The sequence below is a fragment of the Oryctolagus cuniculus genome, chromosome 9 (genome assembly GCF_051225735.1).
Source record: "Oryctolagus cuniculus isolate XC-2025 breed Fujian yellow rabbit chromosome 9, ASM5122573v1, whole genome shotgun sequence".
Taxonomy (NCBI): Eukaryota; Metazoa; Chordata; class Mammalia; order Lagomorpha; family Leporidae; genus Oryctolagus; species Oryctolagus cuniculus.
The window spans coordinates 61,538,552-61,558,697 of record NC_142875.1 but is presented as its reverse complement, the minus strand read 5'-3'; the positions used below and the strand labels follow the sequence as shown (position 1 = coordinate 61,558,697).

The following is a 20,146-nucleotide window of genomic DNA, read 5'->3' as shown; positions in this document are numbered from 1 at the left end:
GAAGTAGATGCCTTGTGTTACACAAAAATATATTTTTATGATGAGTTTAATTTACAAAAGTATTTTCAAACATTCAAGTACAAAAGCTCCAGAGCATTCTGTTCCTAATGGCAGGACAAGTAAGTCCCCTCCACCAATATGATTTTGAGTAATATCAAGAAAATCATAAGACTATTTTTATGCCTTTTATAGATAACTGTCCTTTTTCCTAAGCACTAAAGAAAAAAAAAAAACCTTTTTAAAGTGAAAAAGAAATATTTTCCTAGAAAGTTCACTAAAAAGTTCAGGAAAAGCTTAAAAGGTATAGAATCATATATATTTAGTATTTTTCTAATAAGTTATTGGCACAACCAAAGAAAATTAGCTTGGCTGATTACTGCATTTAATAAGTGGCAAATGTCAAATACACTATGAAAAATATATCTTAAATTAATGGCAGATTTTCAAATCTATAATTTTTAAATAGAACTCAATGTAAATTTATAACTCAAACTGGAGATCTGAGAACTTAAAACTATACACAAAATTTTAGTTACCTTTCACTCAGATGATGAAAACTGCTGCTTTCGTCTTGCTGTTCATCCTCAAAACTTAAGTTAGACCAGCTACCAGTGCTGTCATCACCAATACTGAGATTCATCTGCTGGCTAACAAAAGACTCAGTTGACTGAAAGTCTTCTATCTCTTTTGAACTAAGAAAAAAAAAAAAATAAAACCAAAAACATCATGGATCCTGAACCACAGAGACTACTGAGTTGACAATAAAGATAACAAAAACAAGAAGTGATATGCAGTCATTCCATTGGTCCATCCAATCCTATGTGTGAGAATTTGCAAAACAACATATTAATTTCAGAGTTAACTGAGGTCAACAATAAACTCACCTTGTTAATCTAGTATGGATCCATTCCCCAGGGCATCATTTATCTAAATTCTGATTTAAACAATTTAGACGGAGGCTAGTGCTGTAGAGTAGAAGGTTAAGCCTCTGTCTGCAGTGCTGGCATCCCATATGGGCACCGATTCCAGTCCCGGCTGCTCCACTTCCAATCCAGCTCCATGCCAATGCACCTGGGAAAGCAGCGGAAGACGGCCCAAGTGCTTGGGCCACTGCACCCACATGGGTAACCCAGGTGGAGTTCCTGGCTCCTGGCTTCGGCCTGGCGCCACTGTTGTAACCATTAGGACAAAGAACCAGAGGATGGAAGGTATCTCTCTCTCTCCTCCAACCCTTCTCTCTTTGAATCTCTGCCTTTCAAGTAAATGAATAAATCTTTAAAAAAAAAAAAATAGGGGCCAGTGCCATGGCTCAGTTGGTTAATCCTCCGCCTGCGGCACCGGCATCCCATATGGGCGCCGGGTTCTACTCCCGGTTGCTCCTCTTCTAGTCCAGCTCTCTGCTATGGCCCGGTGGGCAGTGGAGGATGACCCAAGTGCTTGGGCTACTGTGCCTGCATGGGAGACCAGGAGCAAGCACCTGGCTCCTCGTTCCTGATCGGCGCAGCACCGGCCGTAGCGGCCATTTGGGAGGTGAACCAATGGAAAGGAAGACCTTTCTCTGTCTCTCTCTCACTGTCTAACTCTACCTGTCAAATAAAAAAAAATAGTTTAGGGGCTGGCCCTACAGCGGCAGTAGGCTAAGCCTCCACCTACAGCACCAGAATCCCATACAGCTGCTGGTTCATATCCCAGCTGCTCCTCTTCCGATCCAGCTCTCTGCTAATGGCTTGGGAAAACAGCAAAAGATGGCCATGTCCTTGGGCCCCTGCACCCACACGCGAGACCTAGAAGAAGCTCTGGACTTTGGATCTGCCCAGCTCCAGCCATTGTTGTGCATTTGGGAAGTGAACCAGCAGATAGGAGACCTCTCTGTCCCTCCCTCTCTGTAAATCTGCCTCTCAAATAAATAAATTTAAAACACACACATATACACACACACAGTTTAGACTGGGGATATTATGCAGGAATGTAAGTCTCTAAGTTTATCATCTTACTACAACAGTCCTTTCATTTATATTAAAGGAGGCTCTTTATGGCTTTTAGAACAACAAAAAAAGTAGTTTAAAGAATTCTAATATTATGAATCAAACCTATATTCAAACAAGCCAAATCTCTTCAAGATCTTTACCATGGATCATAACCTTTTCACTTTTCCTTCCAATGAAGAACCATTTCTATTTTTACTCCATCATCATAACCCACTCACTCAGTGTTCAACTATCATGACTGCCCCCTCTTCAATTTACCCTCAAAACAGTTTAAAGTGAGGTTGACATTGTGGTGTAACAGGTAATGCCACCACCTGCAATGAGAGGCATCCCACATGGGTGCTGGTTCTAGTCACGCTGCTCCACTTCTGAGCCAGCTCTCTGCTAATGGTCTAGGAAAAGTAGCAGAGGATGTCCCAAGAGTTTGGGCTTCTGCCAGCAACATGGGAGACCTGGATGAAGCTCCTGGCTCCTGGCTTGGGCCTGGCCTAGCACTGGCCGTTGTGGCCATCTGGAGATCTTTTTCTTCCCCTTTCTTTTCTCTGTAACTCTATCTTTAAATAAATCAATAAATCTTAAAAAAAAAAAAAACACCTATCTGCTTGCCTCCTAATATTTAATTAAAAAAAGTTCAAAGTGATGTCTTTAAATGTGAAGAGGGAAAATGTCAATCTTCTAATCAAAATCTTACACTGGGGGTGGGTATTGTGGCACAGTGGGTTAAGCCACAGATTAGGATACCCACATTTGGTACTCAAGTGTTAGTCTGACTACTCTGCTTCTGATCCAGCTTCCTGCTGAAGTATCCTGGGAGGCAGCAGGTGATGGCTCATGCTAGGGACTCTGCCACCCACTTGGGAGACCCCAACAGAATTCTCGGCTCTTGGTCCAGCCTTGTCTGTCGTGAGCATTTGGAGAGTGAACTAGCAGGTAAAAGATATATGTCTGTGTGTGTGTCTGCCTTTCAAATAGATGAAAATAAACAAACAAAAACAGCTTCTAATGGCTTCTCACCAATCAGAACAGGAACAAAAGTCCTAAAATACCACCACTGCAATCCCTGCTACCTATTCAAAATTGCAAACCAGCCCAAACTACTCCACTCAGAGCTACTCTCTTTGATTTTTCCTCTGAAGCACTTACCACCAAGTGATATACTATACATTATACTTATCTATTGTCTATCTCAGTCTACTATAACCTTCAAGAGAGGGGCCAGTGCTGTGGCATGGCAGGTTAAGCCACCGTCTGCAGCACCAGCAACCCATATGGACACTGGTTCATCAAGTCCTGGCTGCTCCACTTCTGATCCAGCTCCCTGTTAATGCACCTGGGAAAGCAACAGAGGATGGTCCAAGTCCTTGGGCTTCTGCACCCACATGAGAGAATGGAAGAAGCTCCTGTCTCCTGGCTTCGGATTAGCCCATCTCCAGCCGTTGCAGCCATTTGAGGAGTGAACCAGTGGATGGAAAACCTCTCTCTCTCTCTCTCTCTCTCTCTCTCTCTCTGTTACACTCTTTCAAATACATAAAATAAATCTTCAAAAAAAAAAAAGTGTTAAAAAATTAAACTCCAAAAGAAGACAGATTTTTTTTTTTTTTTTTGCCTTTTTTACTTAACTTCTGAATGCTCAGTAGCTAGAACAACTCCTGAACTGCACTCTTTCTTTGGGCTATTTTCACTTTCTACTTAAGACACAACAATCAGCATTATTCTATTAGGCAGTCCAAGGACAGGCATATTACAGTTGTGGACCACAAGAGAGCATTACTTTCTTCTTTGAGCCCTTTTCCTGTTATGTGTCACATTCATTTGGCTTTTGGCTGAAATGATCCACAGGATGAGGTCTAGAGAAGAGTTTTTGATGACTGCTGGGTTATTCTAGCTCAGAAAAATGATAGTTCAGAATGTAGTCTAGAGGTTCTGCCCTTCTAAAAATTCACTTCCCAGGTTAAGCTGCTGCCTTAGGTGCCAGCATCCCATTTGGGCACTGGTTCATGTCCCGGCTGCTACTCTTCTGATCCAGCTCCCTGCTAATGTGCCTGGGAAAGCAGCAGAGGAAGGCCATGTGTTTGGGCCCCTGCACCCATGCGGGAGCCTAGGAAGAAGCTCCTGGCTCCTTGCATCAACCTGGCCCAGGCCTGGCCATTGTGACCATTTAGGGAGTCAAACAGTGGATGTAAGACCTCTGTTTCTCCATTTCTCCCTCTCTCTCTCTCTCTCTCTTTCGAATAAGTAAAATAAATCTTAAAAAAAAATCACTATCACACAATTTCCCATGGACATTCACATGTCATACATAATCATTCTTAGTTTGAAGTCTATACAAAAACAAGCAGTGGAGTATATCTGGCAAACAGAAAGCTCCCCAAGTTCACCAGAAACCTGCAGCATCTCTCATCTCAAGAGGATGCCATGGAACAACTGGATTCAAGAGCCCTGGCCAAGCTCCCTCTTTGAAGATGACTGACAAAAGAAGCAATCCTAGTCACATTTGACAAAAACTACTCAACAATCCAGGATAGCACACAAATCCATTAAATTCCACCTTAACTCCGAGCATTTCTCTTTCCAGTGAGACTTAGAAAATACAATCCTGCAAACAAGTAACACAGGTTGGCACCAATGTTTTCTCAGGGAGAAATAAGGTTAAAAAAAGAGGTTGGTTGTCAAGTACAAAAACACAGGTAAAGATGAGGAGGAAGTTCTACTGTTCTTTACAAACTAGAGTGACTAGGGGTTAACAATAATTTATTGTGTACTTTAAAATAGCTTGAAGAAAAGATTTTGAATGATCTTCACACAAAGTAATGATAAGTGTTTTGGGTAACAGATATGCTAACTGTCCTGATTAGATTACACTTGCATACACTGAAACTATCACTTTGTATTCCATAAATGTGTACAATTATTATGTGTCAATAATTTGAAAAGGGAAAAAAGTAAAAACATTAACTAAGTTGTTAGAATCACTGAACTCAAGAGACAGCTACTCAAAGACAAGACCTGAAAGACTATCAAAAAGAACTATCCCTTTAGATTGTGAGCTGATCAAAAGAGGAAGCATAAGTATTTGGAGAATTTCTGTTTTCTGCCCCAGGGCAGTAGGATTAATCCAAGCTGTCTACAAGAAAACTTACCTTGCAGGCAAAGAAAACATTATATGAAAATTTAACCTTAGAGTAGAAAATTAACATGGTAACATTCCAAATTCCCCAGCTATTTCTTTCATTCAACTTTACCTACGCAATAGCTCTGTGAACTTGTAAAAGTAATGATCTGCTACTAACTCATCTTCCAGCTCAAAAGGGATCAGGAGACAGAATCTATGAGTCTGCCACAGGATATGAAATAACAAATGGAATAGGGAAAATTTTTGTTAATTTAGGATTAAAAATAACAGTATCTCCAAAGAGGGCCTAACACAATCGAGTTTAACTTTTCATGTTAAATTTGAAACTTACCAGCTAACAGCCTGGCCAACATCTGTCATGGCTGATGTCATTATTTCTGTGGTAAGGCTTTCAGCGAAGCTAACACCATCTTGCCCAATGCCACTATCAGCTGCCAAACTGGCATTGCTCAGCTCTCTCTCAGCTTTTTCAATTGCTTCAGCAACTATCTTCTCAGCAAGCAACGTCTTCTTATCAAGGTTAACGTGAATTTGAGGGACATCAAGATGAAAAATTTTTGATTTCTGATAGACACTGCTAAATTTTGAATTTGAAATTGGCTTCCTACAAGAAAGTGAACTCTGTCTGGGAAAGTGCTGAGATGAATTTCCGGTGCAATCATGAAGTTCTTTAAGGTCACAGTATCTGCAAACTCGACTTATAAGTGGTGACAGCTTTTCAGCATAAGTGAGCCTATCTGCTGATCTTGTGGCATCAGACACTTGGGAAACTGCAGATCCTAAACTTAGCTCTATAGTGTCATCCACTACTTTTTTAGCATACTGTTCTATAGCTTGAACAACATTCTCTCCATATCCATGTCCAGTAACACTGCCCGTTCTTTGGTAAAATCTGTGATGCCGAGAGGAAGGCATAGGAGATTTAGGAAATTCTGGTTCAATGCGATGCTCAGTGTCTTCAACACACACCGATCTGTCATAAAGGCAAGGCTCTGTTAAGGATTTTGGCAAGCCAACTGTGGATTCTGTCAGTTCTTTTTTAACGTTTCTTGCTATACTGTGAGCAAGAGAGGCTGAAAAACTACACAGTTCAGAGCACTCACTTCTGTAAGTATCCTGTGTCCTTTCACAAGTGTGAGTTTTACAAAGGTAACCTCCATTTCTTTTACTTTGTCTTTGTTTATCTATTTCTTGGTGGTGCTCTTTATTTGAAAGCATTAGCAGCTCACTGTTTGTCTTCACCTGTGAGCTCTGCACAGGAAACACTGTTGCGTTGCACTTCACTTTGGCTGTCTTAGCTGCTTCTTGTAATCCTGACTTAACAGATCGATAAGCAAGTCTATTGGCATACTGATCCATTATTAACTCACTGTTACCACCTTCCTGTTTTAGTATTTGGATAATGTGGCCTGCATATTCATCTGTCACACTTTCACAGCTGGGATACTTATACATCAGCCCTGACATACAAGAACTTGGTGGTAATGAAAGAAGAAATGGGTCCACTTCTCTTGGGTGTGCTATAACGTCCATATTTAATCTCTCTTCTGATCGATAATCTCGGTCACCATCAAGATAACAACTGTTCTTCCTCTGCCTAAAAAGCATGCAACTTCTAGCTTTTGCAATTTTCTCAGCTTCTGTAATGACTTCTGTTGCCATATCACCTGCAAAACTGCACAATGTTTGCAAATTTTCAGCTGAGCAATTTAAAAAAGTAGGCGATGCATTTCTTTGACTCTGCACATCCAAGTAAGCACATTTACCCTTGGGTTCTTGAGTTATTTTATTATCTAAGTGGGAAGCTGCCATTTCAGTTGCCACAGAAATGATGTGTGTAGCTAATCCGTCGGCAAATTGAACTTTCTTCCCCAAGTGCTCTGACTTCACATCCAATTGTGGGTGCTCTTCATCTTCACTGCCTTCAACTTCTTCTGAAAGAGACCGCATGAGTTTCAACATGAACTCTTCTTTCTCTATGGTATTTTGTTCATTTTCAGACAAACTACCAACAGATGAGTTGTGAGGGGTGGAAGGTGGTGTAGCAGGTGCAAATTCTTTGGCTAATTCACCCTTCAGCTTTTTGGTTAACTTCTTAATATCCCACTCAGAACTGGCCTGGGATGGTAGCAGAGGAGTCGATGGAGGAGTGTCAGGTATTACATTTCTGTCTCTGATTTTTGGCTTGTCTTCCACATGAAAGCCATCTACACAGGTAAGCACTGAAGACGAGAAAGCATGTGAATGAGGAAAGGAATTTTCCTGTCCAAAAGTCAAGGGCTCAAGTGCTGTATTCTTCACATTATGCTTTTTCACTGTTTTATCCTTAGCAAGTTCTGTCAAATCAAGTTTCTGACCTGCCATGGTTGGATAAGTTGGCAGTGTCTCCAAAGGAAATCCATGAGCCATAGAACCTTTATGTTCTAGAACACATTCCTTTCCAACTGAAAGTGAACAGTCAGTCAAGTGATCTTGAACATCAAGAAATTTGGGGAACTTCTGGAAAGTCAACTGTAATTTTTCTCCAGGAATTGGTATGCCTTCCTTACATACGGTTTTATCTCTATTTGGGGTCACTGATTTGCTTTCATCTATGGAATGTTTAATAATAGATTTAGATAAACAGTCAGCAAACATGTCCCTACTGCTGATTTCACTCTGTTGCGACGTTGCTGGTTCACAATGGGACAAAGGAGAAGCTCTTCCCTCTACTGCTTTATTTAAACCACCTGTGTATTCACCAACTGGTTCTGTAACTTCAAATGATGCTACTGACTCTAAGGTTTCATTTACTAATGTATGTGCCATTGCTGAAGAAAAGTTGCTAATAATCACAGGATCACTTGTTAATTTTGAAGAACTCTGCATTTCAACATCATCATTAGCTGTTTTAAAATCATTCTGGTTAGGAGGATTGTGTTCTGAAGGCAAACAAATATTTCTTAGACAAGCTACTTCTTCTCCTTTGCTTTTTGTGGCAACATTTGCTGAGGTAGAATCACCATTTGAATTACTACCATCAGAGGACAGAGGAGACTTCGCCTGATATACAGATGAAATATGATATGGGAGAAGGGCACTTCCTGCCAAGGGCACTGGTATAGAAGTAACAATTCCAGAAGTACAAAACAAGGCCTGCTGCACTGTGTATTCCTTCTTATAGTCCTGTGTTGGTTTCGTCACCAGAGTTGCTTGGTTGTTGAAAGGAGAAACTGTGAAGGTCTGTGTCAATGGCACTACGCTTTCTGCACTCACATACTTGACATTATCCACAGAAACACTAACTGCTGCCTTGGTTGCGAAGGTCATATCAACTTGTGATAGTTCAATGAAGGCTTCCTGTATTACAGATTCAGACAAATCTCTTGCATACGACTTCACTACTTTGTTTTCAAAGTCAAATGACTTACATTGTGGAGATGCAGGTGTTGGCGGATACGAAAACTGACACACTTCCATGATGCCTTCAAAAACAAGCTCTTCAGCAAGATCTGCAGCAAACCTAGCAACTGTGTTTGTGAATATCTGCTTCTTTACATACTGTAAATCTTTTAAGGCATTGGCTAAAGCTTCACTCACCAAAAAATTAGCCAGGCTACTAATGGCACGTTCTTTCAGTGAAAATGCACGTTGTCTTCTCAGTTCATTAAATGCCATCTGAAAAACGGATGACGTCAATTTGATGGCTAAGTGGCACAAGGCATTGGTACACGAAGAGAGTCCTTTCTGCAAATCTTTAAATGCACTGCCCAAACTTTTTTCCACAAGGTCTGCTGCAAATTTCTGAATACTATCTTTAATCATTAATGATTTGTTTTTAGATTTACTTTGCTGGTCAAGGTTTCCATGCTTAAGAGCTACAGTTTTACTTTCTCCCCTTTTAATAACATTGATGTTTGATAGTGAATGACCGTGATGGGTATGAAGAACCGAGTCCAGCACTCCACATGAAACACTATCTGCATAATCTTCATAGGCGTAATAAATGGAATCATGATTCTCATGAAGCCTATCTCCTCCACCATCTGTTTGGCAGAAACATTCAGCAGGGGTACAGCCTCCAAGGGGACTAAAAGCAGAGGAACGAATAGGACTGAACAAACCACTGTCTTCTCCTGAGGCCTTCACTGGGCGAGGAGAATCTGGAGCATCACACGGATTGCCATATGGAGATTCTGGCTTCCGAGGAGTAGGCTTTCGAACATTAGCCGGCAGGGCCGGACGATCGAACTTTTGAGGATTCATACAAGACTTTTCAAGTTTGTGCGCTTTCTTTTGTGATGACTTTCCTATAGCAGGATCTTTTATAAACAGACAAGAAGTCTCTGAGGCTTGCTCTAGTTCATCAAACTGATCAAAACTATCAAAAAATTCACTTACTTCTGAGTCTGAATCTTCAATATCATCTTTCATCACAGGAATTTTAGGCAGCTCAAGTTTAGCCTTTAAACTTTTTTGATATCCTTCTTCATCCAAGAAAATCACAGGACTTGGGCTTGAGCATTCTGATTCAGAGGAGTAAGCAGGTGAAGAAGACAAAAAGGTTTTCTGTATGTCACTGCCTTTCTCAGCAGCTTTAGAAGATCTGTAGAAACTCCTTTGGATCCAAGGCTCTGAAATTGGTGTTGTGACTGAAGTTTTCACAGAAGGTAGTTCTTTATGTTCCAGAACATTTATTAAGGAGGTTGAAGGTTTAGTCAATGACTTCTGTTGTCCAGAACTAACCAGAATCCTTAAATCGTGGTTTTCTAAATGGTGACCAGAAATAGTCTGAGAAGCAGCATCACACTGGCTCCTTAATGCAATAACATTTATTCCTAAATGAAAAGAAATATTTCTATATTATTCCTTGCAGAGAAAGTTTAAATTTTTTTTAGAAATTTAAATCAGTAGAATAAAGTATGAAATATTTACTCCAAATGTGTCTTCTAAACTATGTTAACAAAAAGATTCATCCCAAGTAATACTTGAAAGCAAAATACACCCTTGACTATAACATCATTTTACCCTGTCTGTGGTATTTGGTCTACAGAATGGTTGGCATACTGTCACACATGTTAGAAACATACTAGGGTAGGTCTGCCAGCTAACTCTTCTGAAATCTGAACCTAAGCATGTTCCAGACACTGACGATAAAAAGGTAAACAGTGCTTGAACAGTAAATCCTAAAAACAGAAATAGCAAAACTGAAATCCAGTTAACAATGAACTTAAAAATCATAAGAAAATTAAGTCTTCAATCAGAAAAAAGGAGCTAAAACATTTAACTGGACCAAATTTCAGCTGAACAAGTCTGCCTTAAAACTTTCAAAACTGCAGTCTAAACTTTAAATCCCTAGTTTAAGAAAAAGTCTAGCAAAAGAACAAACCATCAGTATACAGTTTTGAAGTCTCTTCTTCCTCTAAGTGCTCAAAAGCTGTGACAAAGTCATCCTCTATGGAAGACACGGACTGGTTAGTATCATCATCTTCATCAGTTGTCTCAGGTTGGTGATTCTGATTCAAGTATGTGTCCAGGGTGTATCTTATGCCAGTAGTATATTTACTTAGGAGACTAAAGATAAAATCAATTCTGAGTCTTGGTAATGTAGGTGACACTCTCATGACACAAAGCATTCCAGAATGATGACTCTTGGGAAAGATGAAAGATGACAACAACAATTTTAATTTCAAATAAAAAATATATTATCTGAAAGTGAAGCCTATTAATAAGGGGATCTCAGATAAAAACAAAAACAAAACAAAACAAAACCAAGAAATACTGCATCCTGAGGGCTCCCTGGTTTTACAAAGTTTAATTCTTTTCTTCACTCTTTACATTTCTCACTTTCCAGGTCATCTTCTATTTTTATCTCTTATGGAGGTATTCAATTCCTACTTAGTTTCTCTCTTTAGTTATAGAACATACTATCTATCCATATCTTAACATAATTATGTTTTCCTGTACTATTGTACAAACCCCAGGGTAGAAATCAGGTTCTAGGGGCTGTGCTGTGGTATAGCAGGTGAAGCTGCCACCTGCAGTGCCAGCATCCCAATTGGGCGCCAGTTCGAGTCCTGGCTGCTCCACATCCAATCCGGCTCTCTGCTGTAGCTTGGGAAAGCCGTGGAAGATGGCCCAACTCCTTGGGCCCCTGCACTGGTGTGGGAAGCCCAATAGAAGCTCCTGGCTCTTGGCTTTGGATCAGCACAACTCCAGCCGTTGTGGCTATCTGGGGAGTGAACCAGTGGAGGGAAGACCTCCCCCCCCCCCCCAACCTCGCCTTCTCTCTCTGTGTAATTCTGACTTTCAAATAAATAAATAAATCTTTTTAAAAAAGGGGGTGGGGGTGGCATTGTGGCGTAGCAGGTAAAGCCACCACCTGCATCGCTAGCATCCCATATGGGCGCCGGTTCAAGTTCCAGCTGCTCCACTTTCCATCCAGCTCTCTGCTATGGCCTGGGAAAGAGTAGAAGATGGCCCAAGTCCTTAGGCCCTTGCACCGGTGTGGGAGACCCAGAAGAAGCTCCTTGCTTCAGATCAGCACAGCTCCAGCCATTATTGCCATCTGGGGAGTGAACCAAAGGATGGAAGACCTCTCTCTCTCCCTTTCTGCCTCTCCTCCTCTCTGTAACTCTGCCTTTCAAATAAATAAATAAATCTTAAAAAAAAAAAAAAAAGAAGGTTCTATTTTATTTTTATAACCCGATTTCCAACAGCTACCACCTTATCTCCTATTACCATCAAATAACTATATCCTCCTTTTACTTAAATTTACCTAGTATTAAAATTTAGAATGTTTGCAGCTTTGATTAAAAATGCAAGTCAGAGTTTTACCTAGATAATATCTACAACATGCATATATTGATTGATTTGTTCAAAAACTAGACACTGAATAGCTAACCACCTCATATAAACTAGCAAATAAAGCAAAGTAAATATGAATATAGATTATAATTAAGGAAACAAGCAAGCATTCTTAATTTTATTGGTAGTCTTCATAAAGAACACAGCAAGTTTTCTATCTGGAATAACTAATCCAACATTGAAATCTATGAGTTCAATTGTAAATGATTTATCTCCTAAAACTCTGACTTACTATTAAAAAAGTCATACCCACTAAAAAACTAAGAAATGAATATTATGAAACTAATCACCTGTCTGAAATGGTAACATTTCTGTTTAGAAATAAAGAATATTATCAGGTATCTACTTTACATGGAATTATTTTTTTAAATAGGAAATGAATAGATATACATTCTCTAAAACATACAGCACAACATTTATGCAACTCTGGAAGTGGTCAGAAAGGAGAAAGTCCCTATGGCTTATATAAAGGTAGAGGTAGTTCAAGAAATCCAAAAATAATGAATTTGCTGAAAAATTAATATGTATTTTCATATCACTTATGGAATTACAGACAGAACATCTAATTCATAAGCTGTGACCAAAATTATTCTAGCTTTCAGAGATGTCAATATCATGGGAGTTAAGAGTTATGAATTAGATTTCCTTAAGATAGCATTTAAAAAGAAAAAAACTACATCCAAGCGCTTAAAACTTTTATATTCTTAATCAAATGTGGTAAGAGTCACCTTAAAGAACTCATTATAGCTAAAATAGTTACCTGGTGTAGAGGATCATTGCTAATATCTGATGATTTATTTATATCCTTCGTACAAATAATTTCATTTTCATTTAGGCTGCAGAAGTGGAGTGAATTCAGAAGCTCTGGAAGTTCCAAAGACACAGCAGCTAAATCCTAATTTAAGAGAATAAAAATAAACATCACTGTAAAATAACCATTTTGTTAAGGTTTCCATAATGAAGACATTATACAAGAAACATAACTGCTAAACAAATTTCCCTATTTCAAATAGTTAATGTAATCAATTTTAAACTCAAAATACACTAACATTATTTAATAGTGGCTTTTCTTGTTTTTTTTTTTTTTTCTCTGTCTCTCTCTTTTTAACTTTTATTTAATGAATATAAATTTCCAAAGTACAGCTTATGGATTACAATGGCTTTCCCCCCCATAACTTCCCTCCCACCCACAACCCTCCCCTTTCCTGCTCCCTCTCCCCTTCCATTGACATCAAGATTCATTTTCATTTCTCTTACATACAGAAGATCAGTTTAGTATATATTAAGTAAAGATTTCAACAGTTTGCACCCACATAGAATCACAAAGTGAAAAATACTGTTTGAGTACTAGTTATAGCATTAAATCACAATGTACAGCACATTTAGGACAGAGATCCTACATGAGGAGTAAGTGCAGTGACTCCTGTTGTTGACTTAACAATTTGACACTCTTGTTTATGGCCTCAGTAATCTCCCTAGGCTCCAGTCATGAGTTGCCAAGGCTATGGAAGCCTTTTGAGTTCACCAACTCTGATCATATTTAGACAAGGTCATAGTCAAAGTGGAAGTTCTCTCCTCCCTTCAGAGAAAGGTATCTCCTTCTTTGATGACCCGTTCTTTCCACTGAGATCTCTCTCGCAGAGATCTTTCATTTAGGGTTTTTTTTGTTTTGTTTTGTTTTGTTTTGACAGAGTGTCTTGGTTTTCTATGCGTGAAATACTCTCATGGGCTTTTCAGCCGGATCCGAATGCCCTAAGGGCTGATTCTGAGGCCAGAGTGCTGTTTAGGACATCCGTCATTCTATGAGTCTGCTGTGTATCCCGCTTCCCATGTTGGAATAGTGGCTTTTCTTGTAGCCTTTCAAATACATTGATAAACTAAGCTATTCTTCAAATTTTACATGGTGCTTCACACATCCATGACAATTCTGCATTTAATTCTTAGCAAATGTCAACCTCAGTTCTTCAGGTCTAACTCTGGAATTTTTCAGACAGGATTATCAATCACAGAATGAACTTCCTCAGAGCTTAAGTCTTAATTTTGTAAAATTCAAGTCCATTTTTCTGCCTTCCCTCTCCAGGGTACTATCAGACTTTACCTGAAAATTTTATGAAACTAAAGAACATAGCTCTTACTTCTTTCTTATTTGCAGTTTTTGTGTCAATATCTTATCAGTTAAAGAATTATTAAAGTTTTTGATCCTTTACTGAGTACTGTGTTTTATAAACATGGCATCTCAGTAACTCTTCAAGAAGAGTATCAGAAATACTTGGAGTGGGTGGGAGGGACGGTATGTGGGGGAAGCCATTGTAATCCATGGATCGTACTTTGGAAATTTATATTCATTAAATAAAAGTTAAAAAAAAAAAAAAGAAATACTTGGAGTATTTCTCTTTACAGCCATAGTTTCAGGAATATGTCCTCTTGTGTTCCTTCCAAAGTATTTCCTGCAAGCAAGGGCACAATCAAGGCACACAGCAGAGTTTCCATTCATAATTATTCAGCACCCAGTAATCAGGAAGAATGGAATAATGTTACTTCTTCCTCTATCAAGAGACATTTTACTGTCACAAAAGAAAACAAGTAACAATGTAAATTATTTTTTAGTTATTCCAGAGGCAGAAAAGGAGAGAGAGAGACAAGAGACAGACAGAGCACTCATCTACTGGTTAACTCCTCAAATGCCTGCAACAGCTAGGCTGAGCAGGTACTGAGCCAGGAGGTTCATCCAGGGTTTCCACATGGATAGCACAGACCCAATTACTGGAGCTATCTCCTGTTGCCTCCCAGTCTACACAAGGACAAGAAGCTGGAATCAGCAGACAAAGCTGGAAATCAAACCCAAGCACTCCAATAATGGGATGTGGGTGCCTTAACCAGCATCTTAACTTCTAGGCCAGACATCTGCCCCATGATCACAAATGTTTAAGAAGCAGTGTGAGGAAAAAACTGAAGTACCATCTCCATGAGCTTCAACCACTTTTCACGTGATGGTGAAGCTTTCCACTGTTGGTCCTCATCTCAAACATCAGTCACTCTGTAGACAACTGCGTAAATCAAACACGCTAAGCTTTCTTAAAGTTCTGTTACTTTATACAAATTTTATCTTTTTGTTTTAAAGATTTATCTATTGGCTGGCGCTGCGGCTCACTTGGCTAATCCTCCACCTGCGGTGCCGGCACCCAGGGTTGTAGTCCCAGTCGGGGCACCAGATTCTGTCCTGGTTGCTCCTCTTCCAGTCCAGCTCTCTGCTGTGGCCCGGGAGGGCAGTGGAGGATGGCCCAAGTGCTTGGGCCCTGCACCTGCATGGGAGACCAGGAGGAAGCACCTGGCTCCTGGCTTTGGATCGGCGCAGCGCGCTGGCCACAGCACACCAGCTGCACTGGCCATTTAGCTGGGTGAACCAACGGAAAAGGAAGACCTTTCTCTCTGTCGCTCTCTCTCTCACTAACTCTGCCTGTCAAAAAAATATATATATATTTATTTATTTGAAAGGCAGAGTTAGAGAGAGAGCAGAAGAGACACAGAGAGATCTTCCATCTACTGGTTCACTCCCCAGATGGCAGCAATGGCTGGGGTTGGGCCAGGCCAAAGCCAGGAGCTTCTTCCTGGTCTCCAAAATGGGATGCAATGGCCCAAGGACTTGGGCCATCTTCCACTACTTTACCCAGGCTATTAGCAGGGAGCTGGATCAGAAGTGGAGCATCCCATAATGGATGCCAGCATTGCAAGTTGTGGCTTTACCCACTATGCCACAATACTGGTCCCATAAATTTTATCTTTTAAATTTAACTCTATTGCAATGAAAAATACAAGAATTTTTAGTCATGAAGTCAAATTATGAAAATCATTAAAATAAAAAAACAAGTGTTAAGGTCCTATATTATGAACAGAATGGAGAAAAATGCTGCAATTTCAACCTACTCTGATAAATGCCTTGTGCTGCTTTCCACAACAAAATACTCAGTAAGAATAACCCAGGTGAAACTATGCAAAAGCACAATCAAAAGCTGACCTGAAAATGTCACTTTTTGACTTTAAAAAGGAAAGACCCTAGAAGAATTTAGTACAAATTCTTAACAACACAAGAATTCATGTAAATTTAGGACATCAAGGGAAATTTAGTCTCAAAATATGTTCCACAGTCCTTTGAGGGTCAACATACCTGTATATGAGCAGCATCTGTTTCTTCATTAAAACTAAGAAATGTGACCTAAATAAAAAAGCAGCAAAGTTCTATTAATTTGAATTTTTATGTCTTATCTCACATTTGTTGATACAGCTGAGAAACATTAAAAAAAAAACAGTAAGGGTAATTTTTTCAAAATGGCCAAAAAGATTTCTCCCCAAGATTCATACTCACATCCCTCAACAGCAAATTCAGTCGCATCTACCCCACATATCTGAAGTACATCTACTTTCTCCATCCTTCCTCACATGTACTACAATTATCTCCCAGTTGTTCCTACTTTGATTCTACTTCCTTGTCACAACTCTTGAACACTTCCCAGTACAAAATTCCTAGTGGGAACCAGCTGATCTCTTCAGGCTTCCCTCATTTTCATTCATGCACACAGGCCTCCCTTCCAGGTCTGTAACATGCCCTGGATGTGCTTGCCCAGTCTGGATCATCCTTTCTTGGATATGTACGAGCCTGCATCCTCCTCATTCTTCAGGTTTCAATCCCAATGTTACCTCTTTGGAGAGGCCTTCTTAGAGTAGACCTCCAAAGCTACTTCTTCATTGACTTTCTATGATCATCAGTTACTCCCTTCAGAAATACACTTTTATAAAGATTACTCTGTAGAAGTTTATAATTTTTCTAATAACTACTAATGACATGAGGAAATGTCACAGTACTAAGTAAAAAAAAAGGTCAGAAAAATGAAGCATAACATATAAACAATTTTACCCTTTATGCATGGAAAATACTGAAAGGCAGTACACCAAACTATCAGTGAATAACTGGATGGCAGAGTTACAGATGATCTTTTTTTTTTTTAACTTTTTTTTCCTGTGCTTCCCCCCAATTCATAGGATCAATGATAGTCATTTCCCTTTTTACAGTTTCAGTGTTGTTTTTCTACCAAGAGTATGTATTACTTTTACGACATGAAAACATATTACTTCAAAAAGCCGTATTTTCTTTATATCTTTGACATGAACTTTTTTTCCATTTGAACAAAAATATTAAACTGTCTACTAAGCAAGGACTGTGGCTAAAAGCAGGTAATATTTAAGTGATAACATATGAATAACCAATTCTCAAGAGTTGGGGAGAAACAGCATGTTAAAATATAAAGCAATACCAAATAAAACTTCTGAGCTGTTTTCAATAACTGAGAAACAAATGAGAATCTTTACTCCAGGATCTTTATTCTACTCATGGTTATTGCCTCCCTGAAGTGTTGCAATTAACTTCCAGGTATCAAGGTAAACTGTTGGCTCTAGGAGCCTGTCCCCTCACCTATAAAAGCAGGGCAATGCAATTGCCATCCCACAGCTGTGAGGATTAATTAAAGTAGAGGAAAGTGTTGGGCACTTTCACAGGCAAGTAGTACTCAAATAACAAATTTCCTCCCTTTTTTCAAAGATACTTTGAAATATGCACACCTGAAAGTAGGACAGAAATTCCTTCTATTCTCTCAAGTTTCCTTTACTGAACACAAAAGAGAAAATGAGGTGACAGGGGGTTCTGAAGATGCTGGGGGAGTTTTTATTTCCCACTGATCAAGGAAGGCCACACCAAGCAATGTGCTGGAAACTGTTGGAGGGTAGGACATGGGAGACTCATCACACTCAGCAACGATGGAACAGAGTAACAGTGAAAAGGGACCACAAGAAGATGACAGTCAAGTTGAGGTTCAACAGAACAATCCAACCCTCAAAGGTTCGCTTATCTTCCTATGATATGACACCAAGGATATGAAAGAAAATCATTCCAGAGTAAACGAATAATCAAGTTTTCATTGGAACCCTTATTTCATCAGTTTGAAGCTGCAGTGACCTGATACCACATCTATTATTTTGGTTACAGGAATATGATGATGAAGTACGGATAAATTAAAGGAAAAACTGTACTCCTTTTTATAGTAATAAATTTAAATGAAGACTGGAAACTATGGCTGCAGCAGAGAAAAAAGCAAGCAAGCCATACTGGTGTATAGCTTATCCTCAAGTACTAGATTAACTATCTTACTTTCAAAGACAAATCTATCACTATCTTTTCATTTTGAATCAAAGCATTAAGTTTAAACAGTCAAGGAAACTAACAATAATCTGAAAAACAGGTAAGAGATAAGTATTTATGTTTCAGGGTAGAAAAATTTGGTATTAAAATGCTGCTTATTGGATATGGCAGGAATCATCTAATGCGATGCTGCATGTCCCATGAGTGGTCAACAGGCTCCACGCACTGAATGACATGTGTTCTTCATAACACTAAGACAATGATGTTAGCCAGTATAAGAAACAGATGCTTTTAATCCATATAATAAAAAGTAGAGATTTTAGACATTTTTAAAAATATGGCTTGCAGCCCTACAAATATGCATGAAAATATGTTGTGCTTTATTAGGAAAGATTTAGAAAGCAAAATGTCGCACCTCAGTTAAATTGGCATGTTCATCCTGCTTTAGACTGCCCTCTGGTGCTACACTGCATAGTTCCTTTTCACTCTGTAACAAAGACTTTACAGACTGGAACACATCTTCACTGAAGCTCTGGAAAGAAAAAAAAAAAAAAAAAGACGTTTTTACTTATTTATTTAAGATAAAGGAACAGACCCTGGAGACAATCTGTTTTTAAATGGAGAGTCACTGATCCTCCAAATAATATCCACTGAGCACCTCTTGATACTGGATGCACGAGACAATTTCAGGTCAGGAGTACAGCTCCAGTCAGCTGAAAACCACCATGTACCTTTCCACATGCCAAAAACCCACACCCACACCTGAGCCTAGGCATTCAACTCCCTGGAAGTCCACATACAGCCGTATGCCAGGTTTACTTTCTTACTCCTAGACTAAAACTTTAAAAACTCCATGTCTGACTTCCAACTCACTCGAAGAATAGAAGAAATAATTTATATAATGAGTGATAATACGGAGGCTTTGGTAAGGCACTCTAGCAGCAGCAATTATTCCTTTAACAAAGCTAGAGACAGAATAAAGGAGACAGTAACCCAAACTAGGGTTTGTTGGCAGTCCTAAGGCAGCTATATGATAAAAATGAGGGAGATTTCGGCCGGCGCCGTGGCTCAATAGGCTAATCCTCCACCTGCAGCACCGGCACACTGGGTTCTAGTCCCAGTTGGAGCACCGGATTCTGTCCTGGTTGCTCCTCTTCCAGTCCAGCTCTCTGCTGTGGCCCGGGAGGGCAGTGGAGGATGGCCCAAGTCCTTGGGCCCTGCACCCCATGGGAGACCAGGAGAAGCACCTGGCTCCTGGCTTCAGATCAGCGTGTTGCACCAGCTGCAGCGCACTGGCTTCAGCGGCCATTGAGGGTTGAACGAACAGAAAAGGAAGACCTTTCTCTCTGTCTCTCTCTTTCACTGTCCACTCTGCCTGTCAAACAAAAAAAAAAAAAAATGAGGGAGATTTCAATCTGGGGCAGTCATTATAAGTGCAATGGAATAGAGGGAAGAAACAGTTACATAAAGAAAATAATGAATACTACAGTCAGACACAAACAACATTAATTTCCTTCTACCTTACTCATCTTCTGCTGATTTGTTTATCTGTTCTTTTATTAGAAATGTCCTTACTCCCGAGTCTTTGCCTATAGAAATCCTATCCATTTAAAACATAGGAAGATTTTGTTCCATCCCGTAATCATAACGCACTCTCAAAGTTCCTGCTGTGTTGTTTGTGCATTAATATCATTTAATGTATATCACACCATATTATAATTACAATACTCACATGTATTTGTCTTTTCCACCCATTAAACCAACTTAAGGAGCTTAGCATTTCATTTACTTTATTTCCCCAGATTTCAGGACCTCACATACTACACGAACTCAAGAAAACAGGCAGCTTATTTATAAGCAAACATAATCAAAATCTATGATCCAAGGTAAGAGATACAAATATGAAACAGAATTTAAGAAAAACAGTGTTACATTTGAATGTGATGTGCCAATATGAATTCATAATTCCTTAATTATATGTATTATGTT

At 39.4% G+C, this 20,146-nt stretch overlaps 1 protein-coding gene across 20 annotated transcripts in view; it reads right to left on the bottom strand.

The window, feature by feature from the left end:
* AKAP11 (A-kinase anchoring protein 11) overlaps positions 1–20,146 on the bottom strand; it is a 57,240-nt gene that overhangs the window by 18,928 nt on the left and 18,166 nt on the right. For all 20 annotated transcript variants that reach the window (XM_051850634.3, XM_089304111.1, XM_070048756.2 and 17 more), the window contains 6 exons: positions 18,573–18,689; positions 16,133–16,180; positions 12,728–12,862; positions 10,490–10,751; positions 5,453–9,938; positions 537–692 (listed from right to left, as the gene is read on the bottom strand). In XM_051850634.3, coding sequence (XP_051706594.3) covers positions 537–692; positions 5,453–9,938; positions 10,490–10,751; positions 12,728–12,862; positions 16,133–16,180; positions 18,573–18,689 — 5,204 coding nt within the window. The remainder of the gene's footprint in view (positions 1–536; positions 693–5,452; positions 9,939–10,489; positions 10,752–12,727; positions 12,863–16,132; positions 16,181–18,572; positions 18,690–20,146) is intronic.